We start from the raw sequence: 17,439 nt of genomic DNA, 5'->3' as shown, positions 1-17,439 counted from the left end.
ACAGAGAGGGAGACTGGAATGTGGAGAAAAGGCGTGTTCGTGTCTCGTATCTGCAGAGAGTTTCTGATTTTCTCTCTTTGTTGCTGCTCGGGACGCTTTACCAACCCAACATGTGTCTATTTGACGTCCTGGGAATGAGACTCAACAATCAACTGTCTTTGTGGTGCGTTCAGGAACAGCTGGGACAAATCCTACTGATTCTACCTTTAACTTTAATAGTCTTTGAATTCTATTAATATGACGTGAGCTTCAGTTAGCTTTGAGCACAAATGTCCTTCAGAGGGAGACTTTTTACTCTGATACTCTGAGTACATGTCAGAGCCTGTAATCTATTACTTTACTGAAGTAAAAAGAATCAGTACTTGGTGTTGAAGTTCAACCAGCTGCTGGTTCAAAACAGGAGTCGACTCAAAACAGACAAAACAAGAAATTTGTTCCTTTTTTACTGAATTTTCTGAAACAATGACAGAAAAAGAACACGTGTGTGTAAACATGATTAAATAATCTGTTGCAGCTTCATCAGCAGAATCTTTGTTATCATCCAGACTGATCAGTTCCTCTGTTGGGGAATTGGTGAACAGGCTTTCATTCTCTCTGCTGACTCCGACTGCTCGCTCTTCTCTGGACGAAGGAAAGAAAACTGAGAGCTGGAAGCTTGTGGGAGTCCGAATAATTCAAGGTTCAGGAGTCTGGAGCTCAAATCTTCTTGTGCTTGTGTGTTTGGTAAAGGTGGTTTCATGTTTGTCATCTCATTATGGAGCTTCCACTTTCTCCTCCGGCTCTCAGTTTACTTTCAGGATCCACAATCTTCTTTCTGCAGCACATCGACCTCCCGGGTCGGACGGGGAATCAGCGCCGGCTCTTCAGCGCTCATCCTGCCGTCCTTCGGTGCTGCAGAGAGACAGAACCTCGGGTTTAATTTGATTGGATTCACCCTGAATGTCATCTTAAAACACAATGAACAGAAACACGTCCAACTCCAGAAACACGTTCCTGTTTGGTTTGACTTTGTGTGGAATTACAGAGTAATATTCTTCTTATTGTCGGCACAGAGAAAATTAAAGTTTAAATTGATTTTATTACTAAAGAACCTTTAATTCAACTCCCTCTTTTCTCTATTTAAACATACATTTTAGTAAACGAGCAGCTGTTTTCAGTGTTTGTAGCTCAGACAGCTGGAGGTGATACACTCAGCTCACACCATCACCTACACTTCTCTTTGACGGCTGTAAAAGCATTAAAAGAGGCCAGCCGTCTCCTCCAAACCTCTAAACTCTGAACAGAAGAGATTTGTGGATTTGTGAGTGTTTGTGTCAGAATCCTGCTTCCATCTCAGAGCGGGTCGGCGCCGCCTGCGGCTGGTCCAGCAGAGTCTCATTATTCTGTGTTTACAGACCAGTTTCTCCAGAAAGAGGACGAGTGAGGTTAAACCCTGCGGTTTAAGAAAGAGCAGCAGCAGCATCCTCCACACATGAAGCTGGATTACTTTGTTGTGAAAAGAAGCGTATTATCAGCAGGGCTGCACCTGGGACGTGAGCAAAAATTGAGCTGCCAAATTTCACGCTGCCCATCTGACAGGGAATGAATTCCATAGGCTGCAGGGTCGGAGTCCATCGTTAGGAAACACACAAACACTCCAGTGAGCGTTTTCTGGGATGCTGCAGGTCTGAGCGGCGCCGCCTGAGCTGCTGACGCTTGTGGTCATGTAGGAGGTGACGTTTACCACCGTCTGACCTGACTCACCTCCTGCTGGGAACAGTCCAGCCGTGCACACTAAACTGAAGCCCTGGTTATACAAACAGAGGTGTGACATGCACGAGAACAGGATAAAACAGGATGAGAGAGAATAAAGGAGCACGTCTAGGAGCAGAGATCTGAGTTCTGCGGTGTAATCCACCGTCAGATCTGAGTCCACTTCACTGAGAAGCTGTTGTGTCCTCGGGGAGACGGTGAAGCTGTTTCCAGGCCTTTGATTTTTTGAGTAAGTGGTTTTTTTATCCGGGGCAATCAGTGACTGAAAGGATACAAAAGCCTTTGGAAGAGTCTTTTACATTACATGAACGCTCTGTCATCCCCACTGGGAGCGAGACAGTCGCTGAGATTGAAGACAGCAGCGACTGACTTGGATCAGAAACAGGATCAGGATCAAATGTCAGCAGTTAATGTTCTGCAAACCATTTGTTCTGGATGTTTGAACGAGACATCTGGACAATTCCCAGCCGTGTTTGTGTCGACAAAACCAGTCGTTTTAAATGAAACCTCTGGATAATTTCCTGCTGAAAACAAAGCTGAATGTTTCTAACCAGAACCTGATATTTTAAAACGAACCGGGATCTTTTCAGAACCCTAACCAGTGTTTTTTTTGTGCCTGAACATAACCAGAACCAGAACATAAGCTCAGCGCTGTCATACCGTAAAACCTAAGATGTAAAGTTTGAACTTATTGTTGGTTTTTGCAGAAATGTTCTTTGCGAGCACTCGTTCAAAACTTCATGTATCCAAAAGTGTAAAAGAAGAGTTGTGATCTTTCTGTTAAGGGAACAACTATAGTGGTAATTAATCATTTCATGTTTTAGTTGTTAGTATTTAAAAATAGAGAAGAGTTGCAGATACGTGACACAGAGAGAAGATGGAAACAGTCCTGCATGTTTTGTATGATTAAAGCTGGTTCTGAAGTTACGGGCAGTGTTCCAGCACCGGCCTCAGCAGGACTCGTTGATCTGGACTCTGGGATGGTTTGTACCTGACCCACCTTTCGCCTGGCCTCATCCTGCGGTGCTGGACTTCTCCGGCTGCGCCTCGCCGCTCACTGCAGCCCGGATCTTCTGCACCACGAACCTGCAGGCTGCGGAACAACGAGACACTGTGAACAGAACCTCTGAGTCCAACATCAGCAACATTTCTCTTGATACTTCATTTCAGTGTTCTGGCTCGACGCTCTGCAGCGGCCAATCAAATGTGTTCAAGCATCAGTGATGTCGTCGACTTCTTTAGCTCAAACGATGTCATTAATTCACTCCACGTCTTCTTTACAGCCACGTCAGCTGGAAACGAGTGTTTGATCTCAGATAAGATTAACACATTATGTTAATTTAACTAATAATTGCAATCTGGTTCAATATTCAAAAGAAGCTGCTGCAGGAGGGTTCAGGAGCTTTTATCTGGATATGAAACAATCCAAATTTAATAACGACCTGCACAATCAGACGAGATCATCAGTGAGAGGATCGGCTGTGACTTTGGGTTTGAGTTTTTCAGCCGAGGACAGATAAATCATTGACGAGGACGTGAACACACTCTTCAGATGTGATCAGAGCAGATTGTTCTCTGGCAGCCGGACGTCTGCAGGGAGATTAACTGTGGTTTTAATCAGTGAGATGATCCGGTTTCAAGAGAGACCTTGTTATGATCTGGCAGAGACGTGTCAGGATGTAATGAACGAGGAGATTTATTAATTTTTAGATGGAGCAGATTTAGACTTTTACTGTGGAGTCAGTTTCTGATCTGTTTGTTTGATCTCTGCTTTTCTCTTTAAAGCAATCCTCCTGTCGGTGCAACAGAAAGACTGGTACATAATTACAGATCCAAAGGTCGTCTGAGGCCCAAACTGTCATAAAACCAGTTGATCTGGTCCTTCAGCACCTCCTGACAGACAAACGCTGAGTCATTCTGACAGCTGGCAAAAACAAATCTCTCCGTCTGTCTCTGTTCCTTTAACGGGCTGAACAGGATCGACTGCTCTGTTTCTGAGACTTTAAAAGAAAATAAAAAGACTTCAGATTGATCGTCGATGTTGCTGAGAGGTTTTCTGTGAACGCAAACCTGCCTCCTGTTTGATCCAAATGCTTTTATCATGTTTGACTCAAACACACAACCTAAACTTTTGCTGAAAGCTTTTTAAAAACAGCAAAGACTCACCGTTGATGATCAGTCAGACCATGTCTCTGGGGTTCACTGAGCTGAGGCTCAGACTCAACGCTGTTTCTTCGGTGGTGAATCAGGAGCAAAGCTGTTGTTAGTGTGTGTGTCAGCGCTCAGCTGTCATCTGAAACTGGATCTCTTCTTCTTCCTCAATAACAAGTTGGACCCTCCTCTGGCAGATCTGACCCTCCCCTTCTGCTCTAAGCTGAACTTCCTTCTCCAACTGGTTTAACTGGAGTTTTTGTTTCCTGCTGCAGTCGATGGTCGACATGTGAACACAGCAGCAACTCTGAACGCTTAAAAACAAAGATTCTGTTTGATTATCGTTGGGTTGAGAGACTTTTTAGGACATCAGGGGAAAATATTTGTATCTTATTTTAATTTCATGATTCTAAACAATAAATCCAAATATAAACTTGAAGGTTTTATACATTTTAACAGAACATTTAACAGGTTGATGTTTCACTACTCGGAACAATCCGGCCATAATCAAACTTGAAAAGTAAAAGTAATTTAACAAAATAAATACAAACCAAAGGACAGGCATAATCAATAATACTATCCCAATATTAACACATGAGGCGCCGTCAGTCAAAACAAGAGAACATCCTGAAGACTGTGAGTCATTATCAATCCTTTTCACTCATTAAAAAAATCGTTTTTCAAACAAAATTGTAGACATGACTCCAGATAAAGAATCTCTCAGCATCGTTATGATTATCGACCAACAACAGAAGTTTATCGTATGAAACCTGTCGCAGGCTTCTGTGGTCACATGTGTGAAAACCACCGTGAGATGTGACATAAAAGCTCAACATAATGATTAAAGATCTGAACGAGACGAGGAATCGCTCCAGGCTTTAACTGCAGACTAATTATCAGCCTGACAGTTAAATGTTTTAAAATTCTGCAGGTCAACAGCTTTAACGTCCCGCGTCTGGAGGTTAATAGAGAAAACGATAAATTATAAATGAAAGACTTACTTTAATTTCACAACTTGATTCATTTCATTAATTTTTCCCAGTCTGCTCGTTTATTTTACCAATTTTAAACTTTTCTTTTAACCATCATACAGAATCTTACAGACTGGACGAGAAGTAATTATCAAGTACATTAACTTGTTCATGAACAAGAACAGCATGAACACAAATAAAGACATTATCAACTTCCACTGAGGTCACGTGCTGTGTATTCTCTCTGGGTCTACAATATCTTACACACACACACACACACACACACACACACACACACACACATATTTAGATATTTTATACACATATATATTTTTGGTTACACTTTTCATTAAAATAAACAATTATATACAATCAAAAATGTAAATAAAACTTGATTTAATCAAGTTATTTCACTGTTAACAAGCGATTAAATACTATTTATAAGCAATTGTTTGATGTTCATAATGATTTATAATTGCTTAATAACTTTATGAACAATTCCATCAATTTTCAAGAGTGAAAATAATGAACTATATCTAATTAACTATGAATTTACCAGTTATTAATGAAGTTTAACACATTTAAGTCAAATATTCTTCTTCTTCTTCTTCTTCTTCTTCTTCTTCTTCTTCTTCTTCTTCTTCTTATTCTAGGCTAGGCTACTTCCTTAGCATTGTAGCCTAAAAAGTAAACACTTAGTCCGTCAACAGTTAATGTCTTGAGTTTAGAGTTTTACAGGAACAGAAAATGTTTATTTTTTAATCGTGTCCCACATCAGAAACTGTAATTCTCAGTGACCGTCAGAAGTTGCTGGCGCTGTTTGCTAACCGCAATTAAACACAAAGAAGAAGAAATCGACGGCGACAGCAACGAAGAAGAAGAAGAGGCAGAAGACGACGAAGAAGAAGAAGGAGGAGGGAACCAGCTCCAGCTTGTCAATGGAAACTGAAAGCAACCTCTGGCTCATGACAAGGTGGGCAGCTACATGTAACCCTACACACAAACATGTCATATCGCGTTAAAACTTAGTTCCTTTTGTTATGAAGTTAACGGTTTGTATCTGCTAACTGTTAGCTAGCTTCACACGTTGTCGTTTCAAACAGAACAGCCGCTGCTGCATCTGGACGAGGAACGTTATGTTAGCCTCCGTTAGCTTCCTCACAGTAACACAGCTTGGGCACGACCCTTTAGAGATTTATGTAATAAGGTTATTAATCCGCTAATGGTGCAATTCAAAGACTAAACAATCGATTATTTTACTAAATGGCTCTGCTACAGACGAACGAAGCTAGCTGTAGTGTTGAAAGGCTAACGTGAGAGCTAGCTTAATAAAGCTATTAGCCAGATTCAGGTGTGTTTCTGTTCAACGGTTGGCAGTGATGCTAAATTCCGTTCAGTAAAATGGCAGTTAAGATGTTAAGCATTATTGTTATTTGCTGATTGGCGCCTGGCAAAAACTTTAACCCATAAATGATTGAATAATATTCGTTCTTTAATTCGGCATGCTTGTGACCAGGTATATATATAATTTAGTATTAACTGAGATGTGTAGGAAGTGTTGTATTTATAGCTGAGCTGCTCACAATGGCTTGAACTGGTGTAAGACATTTGTCAACAAAAGCACTACAGTGCCACAGAGACGTCCCGGCTTAAAAATCATAGTCTCCAGATGTAATTTACTTGGTGGAAATGACACCAAGGAAACTAGGGGTGGTTAATCGGCCCAATTTCCCGATTCGATTCGATTACAAATCGAATTTCGATTATTAACGATTATCGTTTCGATTTTCAATTATTAACGATTATTGATCTTCCATTTAACATCAGTCAGCTGCTGAAATATTTTACTTCTCTTTTGAGTAACACCTCACAGCACCTTCAATATTGTATAGTGTAACTGTAATATCAAAATTATTATTTTTTAATTTGTTTTAAATGTAGTGTTTCACTGTTAAAAGAAAGCTGCCAAGCTCAGCAGCCGGACTCATGTTAGAAGCATTGTTGGTGACGAGAACCAGGGCGTGTTTCTCTATTCCCCACTCGTCTGCCGTTGCTTTGAGAAACTCACACATATTTGCGCTTGTGTGGCTATCATCCATAGCTCTCGTCTGAAGTACGTAGGACATTAGCTTCCATTAGCTGCTGACATAATGAGCTGTAACGGTCACATATGAGACTGTAGCTCTGGGTGTCCAGGCATCGCAGGTTATTGCTACCCTGTGAGCAGAGTTGAGGGACTCTTGCACGGAAAGTTTTGTCTCCTTGTAAAGATTTGGAATCGATTTAAGTGTGAAAAAGCTCCGGGATGGAATAACATATCTTGGCTCCAGACTGTGGACCATGTAGCAGAAGCCAGTAAGAGGAGGACTCCAGTTTGTATTACTATTTCCCCCCCCAAAAAAAAGTTTTTTTTTTTTTTTATCGATTTTTGGAAAATCGTCAATATTATAATCGCGATTAATCAATAATCGATTTTTTTCACCACCCCTAAAGGAAACATGACTTCACTATTTTTATTTGTCATTAAAAAATTTTTTTCATATTGCATTTCCAATATCTGTGAAAAAATAAAAGCAGTATATACATTTCCTTGTTGTCTGTTAGAAACTCCTCACTAACTCTGCAGTTATAGACGCCATGTCTGAGAGAACTGAACGTTACACATCAGGTAAAAGTTTAAGTACAGAAGATAATAATAAGACTTGATCATATGCATCCTCTCCAGGAGACTTGGTCAGTGTCACTGATCTGAGCCGGAAGCAGAGCCGCCTGCAGTCTGCGAAGAACACCAGGTGAAGCAGGTGTTGACACCTACGAGTCTGGAAGAGGAGGCCTGGTTCACCTGTGCAGAGAAACAGACGGAAGGAGGTGGACACGACGAGGACTGCAGATGGCTGGCTTTCTGGATAACTTCCGCTGGCCAGAGTGGGAATGCATCGACTGGGGGGAGAGGAGGAACGCTGTGGCCTCGATCGTCGCTGGAGTTCTGGTCAGTAGGTTTATTAGAGTGACTGTTTGTGTGACAGTATGCAAAAGCAAGATTGTGAAAATAATACAGTTGAGGCATAAGTTAGGTTATGACTGGGCTCTGACTCCTGGTTTTACATTTCTAAACTAACAGTCAATTCCAGCACCTACAGTTAATTAATGAGTCAGACATGTAGACACATGATAACCACTCCTTTATCTGTTTGACTGTTCACCTCAAAAAAAGCTTCACTTTCACTTCAGAAAACATTTAAATCTCTTTCGCTGCATCGTTTTCTCGGTTTGCAAACAACCAAACTGCATCACAGCCAACATCTGGGGATTTCATCTCCACAGCACTGTCTCCTAAATCAACAGGAAATCCTGTTAATAAAAACAGCTGAGATGGTTTGAAGCAAAATAAAGTTTTTCACTGTGTTGCTACATCATCATCTTAAAAAGCAGAAGTTTCCGTGTAAAAGCTGACACACCAAGCCAGCGTTTGAACCTTCATTACTTTGGAAACGCTGATGAAAAGGGCTTTAATATTCTCGACATGTTCATTTTGAGGAATCACGTCATCAGAAGTTGCAGAGTACAATATTACACAATATGTCTCAGTAAACTTAAATCACCAATATTACACAATATTTCTCAGTAAACTTAGATTACATCAGTGGTGTGACTAATTATTCTTCTCAGGCTTGACTTGTCTGTGAGCAGCTGTTTACATCTCGACATGTCGACATCTTCTCTGTTGATGACTAGAAGCTTTTAAAGACTGGCCATTTGTAATCCTCTGGACAGTCGACTCACAGTACTGCACATCCTGTGTTCCTATAACCACAGATGACAACCCTGTTTTCTCTTCTCCCAGTTCTTCACAGGCTGGTGGATCATGATAGACGCAGCAGTGACGTATCCAAGTCAGGATAAGATGAACCACGCCTTCCACACATGCGGCGTCTTCTCCACCATAGCATTCTTCATGTAAGTGTTGCACACTCGAGGGTTATCATCAGAGAATGAAAAATAATTGGCAGCATTCAGTAGTTGGAAGCACATCATGTTCCTGTTGCTAATAAGGGTCTCCCGCTGGTTGGATGTGTGTTGTGATTCTCTCATGTGTTACAACCTTCTGGTGAGCTGCTGGAAACTCCTAAAAAGCAGCAAATACCTAAAAAAAAAAAAAACTACATTGTGTTAAGAAGAGTTAATTTTAAATTACAGGTCTCAACATCAACATTAGTTGTAGCTTTGAACTGCAGAGAGTAGCAAAGAAAATCATCACCTCATAACGATCAAGAGTCACTTTCAGTTAAAAACAACTGAATTATTTCCTTGTTAATTTGTTAATCCATCGATCAGTCTTCTCATGAGGACAGATTTCCTCCCTCAGCGCGAAAGCTGCAGGTTTACTGTAAATGAGCTTGGCTGCTGTTCATCTGATTTGAGGGGAAGATCAATCAGATATAGAAATTGATGTGGGTGTTTGGGGGCAATCTTTGAAACTCATTTACGAGAATAATGGCATAAACACACAGCCTAAAAATAGAAGATGACAGTACTACACAATAGGTTGTTGCAAACAGGCAGCTCTGTATAAAATTACCTCGTTTGGACCCTCATTTATTATTTTGAAAGATTTTTAAAACCTTTTTCTGAGTCTTTCAGTGGCTTCCCATGTCTCACATCTGTTCAGCGATTCAAAAAGAGAAAGAAAATAATCTTGTATTCTGTTTACGTCCTCCATGATGAGCAGCTTTCCTGATGTAATTTTCTCACTCTGCACTTACAGCTGATTTTATCGGGTCCAACATTGTGACATTTGACGCTGCTTCTTTACTGTTGCAGTGTCTCTTCCACTTTCATGTTTCTCATCTTCTTGAGGTCAAGCTGACAGGATTTGAGACACTTCCTTTTTGGTCATAGGTTAAAAAAAAAAATGTGGACATTTCTCTCGACATCTTGTGAAAGCATCTTCAACAAAAGGAAGTACTCAAGAGAACTGAAACTTTAGGCTGTAGAGTTTTTTCCTGCACAGCTGACTGTGTCTTGTATTTTCAGGATCAACGCAGTTTCTAACGGCCAGGTGAGAGGAGACACGTACGGAGAGGGCTGCTTCGGCAGGACAGGTGTGTTGAGAGACATTTGAGAGTCTGTAATGACTCGTAATGTTTCTGTAGTCTCAGTTTTGTTTAGTTGGTTTGCAGCAGGAGGTTTGGTTCTGATTCATCAACAGTTAACAGTCAAAAATAAGCTGCTGGGTTCCCAAAAGAAAAGCTTTTCACCAACCACCCACACAAACCACGTGTACATGAGGTTACACTGCAGTGTGACAACAGTAAGAACAAGAATCATTAGTTATGCAGCACCTTCAAAAAACAAAGTTACAAAGAACTTCAAGTGGTTGAACCAGGATTAAACACATTTCACTGCAGTGAGATGAATGAAATCAGACCAACAATAATATAAGGTATAAAAAACAATAATGATAAAGTGAGAAAGTTGGAGATAAAATGTGGTGTTGTAGCATCAATGTTAAGCTGTTCATAGAGAGCTGAAGTCACAGCAGTCCTGTTTCTGTCAACGACATCATTTGATCAAACCTTTGTCTGGTAGTGAATGAAGGGAGACAGATGTTGTCTGGATGTTTCTTTAGTTTGATGACAGACTGACTGAATAGGACGATGTAGTTCACTGAGCTTTAACACTAAACTACATGAAGTTTGACTTTAATCACAACAAACTGACAAACATCATGTGTGAGATTCATGACACAGTTCAGACTGGATCAATACGTTATCTCTCTCTCCTTACTACCAGACAAAGGTTTGATCAGATAAGGTCCCGTGATGGAAACAGGAAGGGGCGGGGCTTCTATCCATCTTTGTTTATTGGATGAACTCGTGTTGATTGAAGTCTCCTGTTTAAAGCCACTGCGGTGCCGACTCGTCTGAAACGTTCTTGTACTGATTGTTTGCCTCTTTGATTCCTGTACATGTATTCTTTTTCCAATATTATGCTAAATGGTGATTAAACAGGTCGTTCTTAACACTAATAAGATAAAAAGAGAAGAAAATAAATATTATCCCCAGGGTTCGTACAGGTGCTTGAAATCCTTGAAAGTGCTTGAATTCCAATGTTGTGTTTTCAAGGTCTGAAAAGTGCTTGGATTTTAGTTTAAGTGCTTGAAAGTGCTTGACATTATAACTCTGTGTCTGGGCAACATTGGGATCAGACTGGATGGTTTTCTTATTACAAGGAGAAATAAAATTAGTGTGTGTGTGTATCATCACACATGCAGCCTGGTGGCAATAGAGAAGGATGGCTGAGGAGAAGGTGAATTTGATGCAATTTGGACTGATGACACGTTCAATATTAATAAACTTTGATGAATAAGCGAAAAGCTTATAAAAGTTTATGTCAAAAAAGAAAATTACAGGCTCAGGTCTCTCTTTGTCCCGGTGCAAGTGTACCTGAAGAACACCAAGTGGCTTCCCTTTTTTTGGATAAAACTTTGTGTTCTCCTTTAATTTCTAAAGTTTTTGTTATCATGAAACATCATTTTAGATGTTAACAGCATAATACAATGTACATAATTGTGATAAAAAGTGAAAAAATAATCCTGAGTATATATATTCCTGTAGATATGTATTTTACCCCAGCGATAAGGTGCTGGAAACTTGTGTAAATGACCCTTAAAAGTGCTTGAAAAGTGCTTGAATTTGACCTTGAAAAATGTGTACGAACGCTGTATCCCGTACTGTGCAGATTTTCTTTCAGTTTCTGTTCTTTTTAATCATGATTTTTTTTTTACCTGACTTTCCATTCAGCTTAATTGATCAAATATTTCTTGAAGATGAACTCAAGTGCTAAAACAAGAGCTGTCTTATTAGTTTCCAGGTTAATAGAGGCCACTGTAGCTCACTTTAATATGATACAATATTGTGTCTCATAATTGGAACCGTCTGAGATACATAATTGAAAAGCACTTTCTGTGCATGTCATGGCCTCAGTTCATCATCTGATCACTCAGAGTCTGAAATGGAAATAACATTTGTGTTTTTTTAAACGGTTTAAAGACAAAATCCTGCTCAGAAACAACTAATAGACAACTGGCAGGATGTAAAAGTCATTGTATTTTAAAGCACAGAAAACAAAGCAGTTGTTCAGTTTTCACGCCTCACATTCTAAAACATTACTTGTAATACACCTCTGCTCTGTTTTTAATTGATTGGCTCATGATTTAAAGGATGATGCGGTACTGTGTGTTCAGCTGTCGATGTGTTCACACTCGTGTTCTCACAGGAGCTCGTCTCTGGCTGTTCATCGGCTTCATGATGATGTTCGGCTCGCTCATCGCCTCCATCTGGATCCTGTTCGGAGGCTACGTGGTGCCGAGTGAGTGAACAACGCCTGTCGCTACTTCTTCTCTCGTCCAGTCAAACGTTTTTGTTTGTTGGGGGGTTTTTCAACTTTGGGATCTGGATGTTATTTTAAATGTTGTTCCTTCCTCGCTCAAAATAAGAGAAGTCCAAAACTAAAGAGAAATGTCACAAACCTCAACCCACATAGCAACGTTACAGGACCAAACAACAGCTACGTGCTAACTCATCACGTCTTTGGCAACTTATATGAGGAAAGACTTGCTGAAGTTATACGTGGCTGTTCTACTGACAGACGTCTGACTGATGTATGAGTGAGTGGATCTTCTGTAGTTTAACCTTTTAAGGCTGCAACACATCCGTTAGCTCCTATATCACCCTTGACTACCTGCAATTAAATGGAAATGAATGATTACAAAGACTACGTCATTCACTCATTAATTCATCTTGTTTCTCCAGCTAATCCTCTCAGCTCTTATCCATTCATACATCATTCTGTTTGTCTTTATTATTCCGTCAGCTAGAAATCTATACACGCCTCTTTTCGCCTCGTTTATCTCACTCACACGATCTCTAATCCATTACTTGGATCAGGACGCACAGGTCCACCACATGGTTTAACACCTCTGATGTCACCACAATCAAATGGGATTACTGAGGTTTTAAATATGACTCGAGCTGCGTCCACGCTAATGCGGATCAGTTAGACACGCAGCTTTCCTCGTTAGATTTGTCGCTCCGCCAGCAGTCAGTCAGTGTTTTCCAGCCTCACAGAGGGGATTCAGCACTGACCTGGTGTTTGTGACCGGATCAGAACCTCTCTCTGTGACTGTTACTTCTTATGTCAGCTTATTCTGAGAATAATAAACTATGACATGCCCTGTGAACTCTGTAGCGACGCTGCTAAAAGCCTGTCAGCTACAAATAAAAAGCACAGACGAGTATTAAAGACTTATTGTTGCTGTATTCATTCGTCCTGCTCATAGCGGCCATGCACTGGATTCCAGTTATTCTGATAATGAGGCTTCAGCGGTCTGTACATGTTCTGGTAGCTGTGTTTAGGTTTATTTCTGAGGCACATGCATACAACAACAAGAAAGTCTTTTTACTCAAAGCTAAACTATTGTTTTTTCTGTTTTCTCCTAGTTTAAGTTAAAGGGTTTAAAAGTAATTTTGACCAAATCTGATATCAGGACGTCCCCCTCCAACCCAAAGCCAGACAGGACACACTGTCCGGGGCTAAACTAAGATATATTTGTCCTAAAAACGACCGTAACTACAGAAGGAATCCATCTGATTTGTCTAATTCAACCTGCTGAAGCCTCACGTTCGCTGGATTGTGTCCTGTGTTTGTCACAGTCAAGTTTTATTTCTGCAGACTTTTGGTTGAGTCCATCAGTTGTCGCCGACCTGTCAAAGGTGTCTAACAGCCAATAATGTTTCTGTGGCGTTAGGTAATAAAGTGACTTCCTGTAGTCTGTTTAGAGATATTTAAATACACATTTCAACATCCCTTTAGTTATCATTTTATTACTGACTGATTTTGTTCTGTGTTTTGATGTTATAGAGAAAGAAGTGGCTCCCGGGCTGGCTGTGTTCTTTCAGAACGCATTCATCTTTTTTAGGTGAGTATGGGACCATCATATATATCTAATCTGGGGGTGAAGTGAATCCCAGTAGGCTTGTGCTTCAACGTTGGAGTGTCAGTCCATGGACCGTGTGTGTAACGTGTTGGGAACCCCCCACACTGATCAGTTTGTCAAAAGGCGAAGCTGCTGTGTTGTTATGTTACTAGCATGATGGTCCTGCTAGTGATTGTCCTCCTTGATGGATGGATAAATGCTTCGAGTCTGATCGTCAGCTTACGTGATTGCCCACTGCTAGACGACGCCAGGCTGCGTTTCTCCAAAAGTAGCACCGCCGCAGTCAAAACGGATTACCCTCGTTAAGATGACAGGACGGACCTGTATTCTAGTCTGGTCTACAACATGGAACTTGAATCAACCCAGTAAATGATCAGATACTAAAACACTGCCTGTCTGTAAACTACCAACCAAACGTATTTCTATGACAAAGGTATTGATTTCTGTGAAACGGTCCAGAACAACTGCGTTAAATGTTCATGTTGTGATGTTACACTTCGAGTTTTGCAGAGCAGGTTTCAGCTTGTATCCATTCATGAGCGTCGCTTGCTCAACAACTACAGCTCAGTATCATTATCAGTAACAGGAAATGTCTTGCAGCTTCATGTTGTTTCCAGTTTGGGTGTGACTCAAGTGATACTTAACAGGAAAATTGTTTTACCTACCCACATGTTTTATAGATGATAAGTTTATGTGATGGCATAAAAAGGGGCTTGGTCCTCTGTGATGTTGGTTTCCAGGAACCTTTAACTGTTCACCTGCTTCACTGGGAGTTTGTGTCTTTGCCTCCTTTTTTTCTAAAATCAGCTCTTTGGTTTCGCAGACATCATTCTCTGCAAGATTGTAGATTTCCTCCTGATATGAGAAACTGATCAGGATGACTCATGTCCCTTTTTAAAAAATATCAAATGTGACGATCTTGATGGTCCATTAAACCTCTTGTGATGGAGGAACTTATGCTGACGTTGTGTTTCTTCCTCTCTGTCTTTCTGCAGCACTCTGATCTACAAGTTCGGCCGGACTGAAGATTTATGGGGTTAGAGGGTTTGTCTTATTGCTGACTGTCGGTATAAATGACACACACACACACACACACACACACACACACACACACACACACACACACACGTGCAGTCAGTCAACATGTTTTGTAACCAGCCCAAACACACACACACACAAATCCACAGATTGTTTTATAAACTGCATTTGCTTTTTAAATAGAAATCCGTCATTGCTGCTACACACACACACACACACACACACACACACACACACACACACACACACTTTAGTTCTCTGTAGTTTTAGATGCTTTTGTAAATGACTCATACTGTGTCTGTGCTGTTGTTGAGAAAAAAAAAACTTTTCAAAGTGTTTGTATTTAAAAATGACTGAACCTTTTTTTTGTTTTGGACAAACTGGAGGAACTGGTTCATGTTCTTTGTTTCATTGTACATCAGGACCGGTTCAGACCCGGTGTTAATATCCGTCCTAAATGATCCGACCACAGCTGTTAAAAGTAGGTTGTGAACATCCTACTTCCTTTCAAAAAGAGGCCATGAAGACGTGCAGGTCCAACCACTGAACTAGAATCACAGCATCACCAGACTCCCTTAACAAATTGCGCAATTTAAAGAGTTGTTCATTGAGGAGAAACGTAACAAGTTTTGTGTAACTGCTATGACAAATTCTAAATCATTGGTGCCTTCTTGTAAATTCAGCATTAAATCAGAACATGAAGTGAACTAGTAACCACAACATCACCAGACCCCTTTAACAAATGGAGGGATTTTAAGAGTTGTGGAGTTTAAACAAACTTTCTTAACAGTAAACAGTTACCGTAATAGACCATTCCTGGGGAGATGTCCCCAGACTTCCTTTACAAATTGGGCAATTTTGAGACTTTCAGACTGACAAATTCTTTTTTTAATTGGGCCTTATTTTTTTACAGACTGTATACATATAAAATTTTACAAAGACAGTAAACAGTAACCACAGTAAAAGTCCACTTCTTGGAGAAAGTCCCCAGACTCCCTTGAAAAAGCACTTGATTTTGAGAATTAGAAGAACTTTGTGAAACAGCTACAGCAAATTCTAAATCATGTGTGCCTTCTCTTTAATTCGACATTAAATCTTATACAGTCTGTTTGTTTTTTTCACTGAAAACATGCCAAATACAGTTAACAGTAAGCAATATTGGCTACTTCTTGGTAAAAAGTCTCCAGACTCCCTTTGAAACTCTTAAAATTACCACATTTTTAGAGTCGGAGAGACTTAAAAAAACATTGCCAAATGATGTCTCTGATGAATTTTAATAATTTAATAAGTTTGTCTAAATTCGGCTTTAAATGTAATCCATGAACTTGTTTCTTTCCGTGTAAAAGTGTCTGTCACGTCTAAAGTGTGTCTTTCCAGACTCCCTTGAAAAAACACTCATTGTTGTGAGTTATTGAAACACAAGAAACGTTTTAAATTCTTAACCATTTGGGCCTTCTTGTAAATTCGGCAAATAACATTTAGTTCTTTGGGCTGGAAACTGTTCCCGTTGGTTCCAGTGTTGTTCCATTTTAATTTGCATATAAAGTGAAGCGGTAACTTCACAAGTGCTGGATCAGGACGGATGTGAATACAAGGTCTGAACCGAGCTTCTCAGATGCTTCTCAAGTGTTCATTCATGCATTTATTCATTGTGTTGGGGGTTACAGTGTATTTTCACTGTAGTGAATCAGAAAGGGAAAATCATCGTTTGTATAAGGAGGAGATAATTTATTGCTATAAATGCATTTTGGAGTGGATGTGAGCGAACACACCACCACAGAGGGAACAAAGCTCCTCCTGCCGTCTCGGCTGAAGCTGCTCATTCGTTCAGCACATGCACTGGATTATAATTGGATGATTGTTATTGTTTCTGATTCGTATTAGGGTCAGTTTCCTGTTGACAGATTAGTCGCTGTCGTTCTGCCTCAGGATCGAGTGTGTTTTTTAAAATAGCCTGTTTTGTCTTCTTGTACTTATTGTCCTCGTTTAGCTCGTTTCTACCAGAAAATGTCCTGTACAGTGAGATGTAAGTATTCAGTATACTCTGGATTTTTTTTAAGTGGCCATTTTAAGTATTTAAGTATGGAACAAACCTTGTCAGTCAGACTGCTGTAGTAAAGGCATTAAACAGACTTCTTTACACTCCTTGCTTTTCACGTATTGATTATTTTATAACGTCCGAAAGACACACTAAGGTACAAGTGTGTCTTTTAAAGCTTTGACTTGCATGGAGTTAAAATCAGAGGGGAAATTGGGGAAGTAGGATTCAGGGGCACTTCCCAACATTTTTTATCATTTGTCTGACTTGTCAAAAGCTTCGAATATGTGAAAAATAAAAAAAATGTTTTATTGGACCCTGGAATCTGATAATTATTGAGACGTGTCCACAGCTCCTTCATTCGTTTAGGAAAATGCTGCGACGCCGTGCACGACAAAATGTCCCCGACTGTCTATCAGTGAGTGGGTGAGTAGACTGTTCCTCTGAATTAGACACATTGGGATGAAGGTGAAGTGACACATCATGACGCC

The 17,439-nt window shown here is 40.2% G+C and overlaps 1 protein-coding gene and 1 long non-coding RNA gene across 2 annotated transcripts; one reads left to right on the top strand and one right to left on the bottom strand.

Annotated features, from left to right (window-relative positions):
• Nucleotides 1-424: 424 nt before the first annotated feature.
• LOC115587479 (uncharacterized) lies at nucleotides 425-4,084 on the bottom strand. Its single transcript, XR_003985059.1, has 3 exons — nucleotides 3,919-4,084; nucleotides 2,753-2,845; nucleotides 425-891 (listed from the first exon to the last, which is right to left on the bottom strand). It is a non-coding gene; the product is annotated as an uncharacterized LOC115587479 (long non-coding RNA).
• Nucleotides 4,085-5,699: 1,615 nt separating this feature from the next.
• Nucleotides 5,700-17,237, top strand: LOC115588049 (transmembrane protein 50B-like). Its single transcript, XM_030428320.1, has 7 exons — nucleotides 5,700-5,847; nucleotides 7,600-7,863; nucleotides 8,719-8,831; nucleotides 9,909-9,976; nucleotides 12,153-12,245; nucleotides 13,797-13,854; nucleotides 14,868-17,237. The coding sequence occupies exons 2-7, from the start codon at nucleotides 7,765-7,767 to the stop codon at nucleotides 14,911-14,913; spliced, it is 477 nt and encodes a 158-aa protein (XP_030284180.1). The 5' UTR covers nucleotides 5,700-5,847; nucleotides 7,600-7,764; the 3' UTR covers nucleotides 14,914-17,237.
• Nucleotides 17,238-17,439: the final 202 nt, after the last annotated feature.

Source organism: Sparus aurata, chromosome 9 (genome assembly GCF_900880675.1).
Source record: "Sparus aurata chromosome 9, fSpaAur1.1, whole genome shotgun sequence".
Classification (NCBI taxonomy): Eukaryota; Metazoa; Chordata; class Actinopteri; order Spariformes; family Sparidae; genus Sparus; species Sparus aurata.
This window is presented reverse-complemented; position numbering and strand designations above follow the sequence as displayed.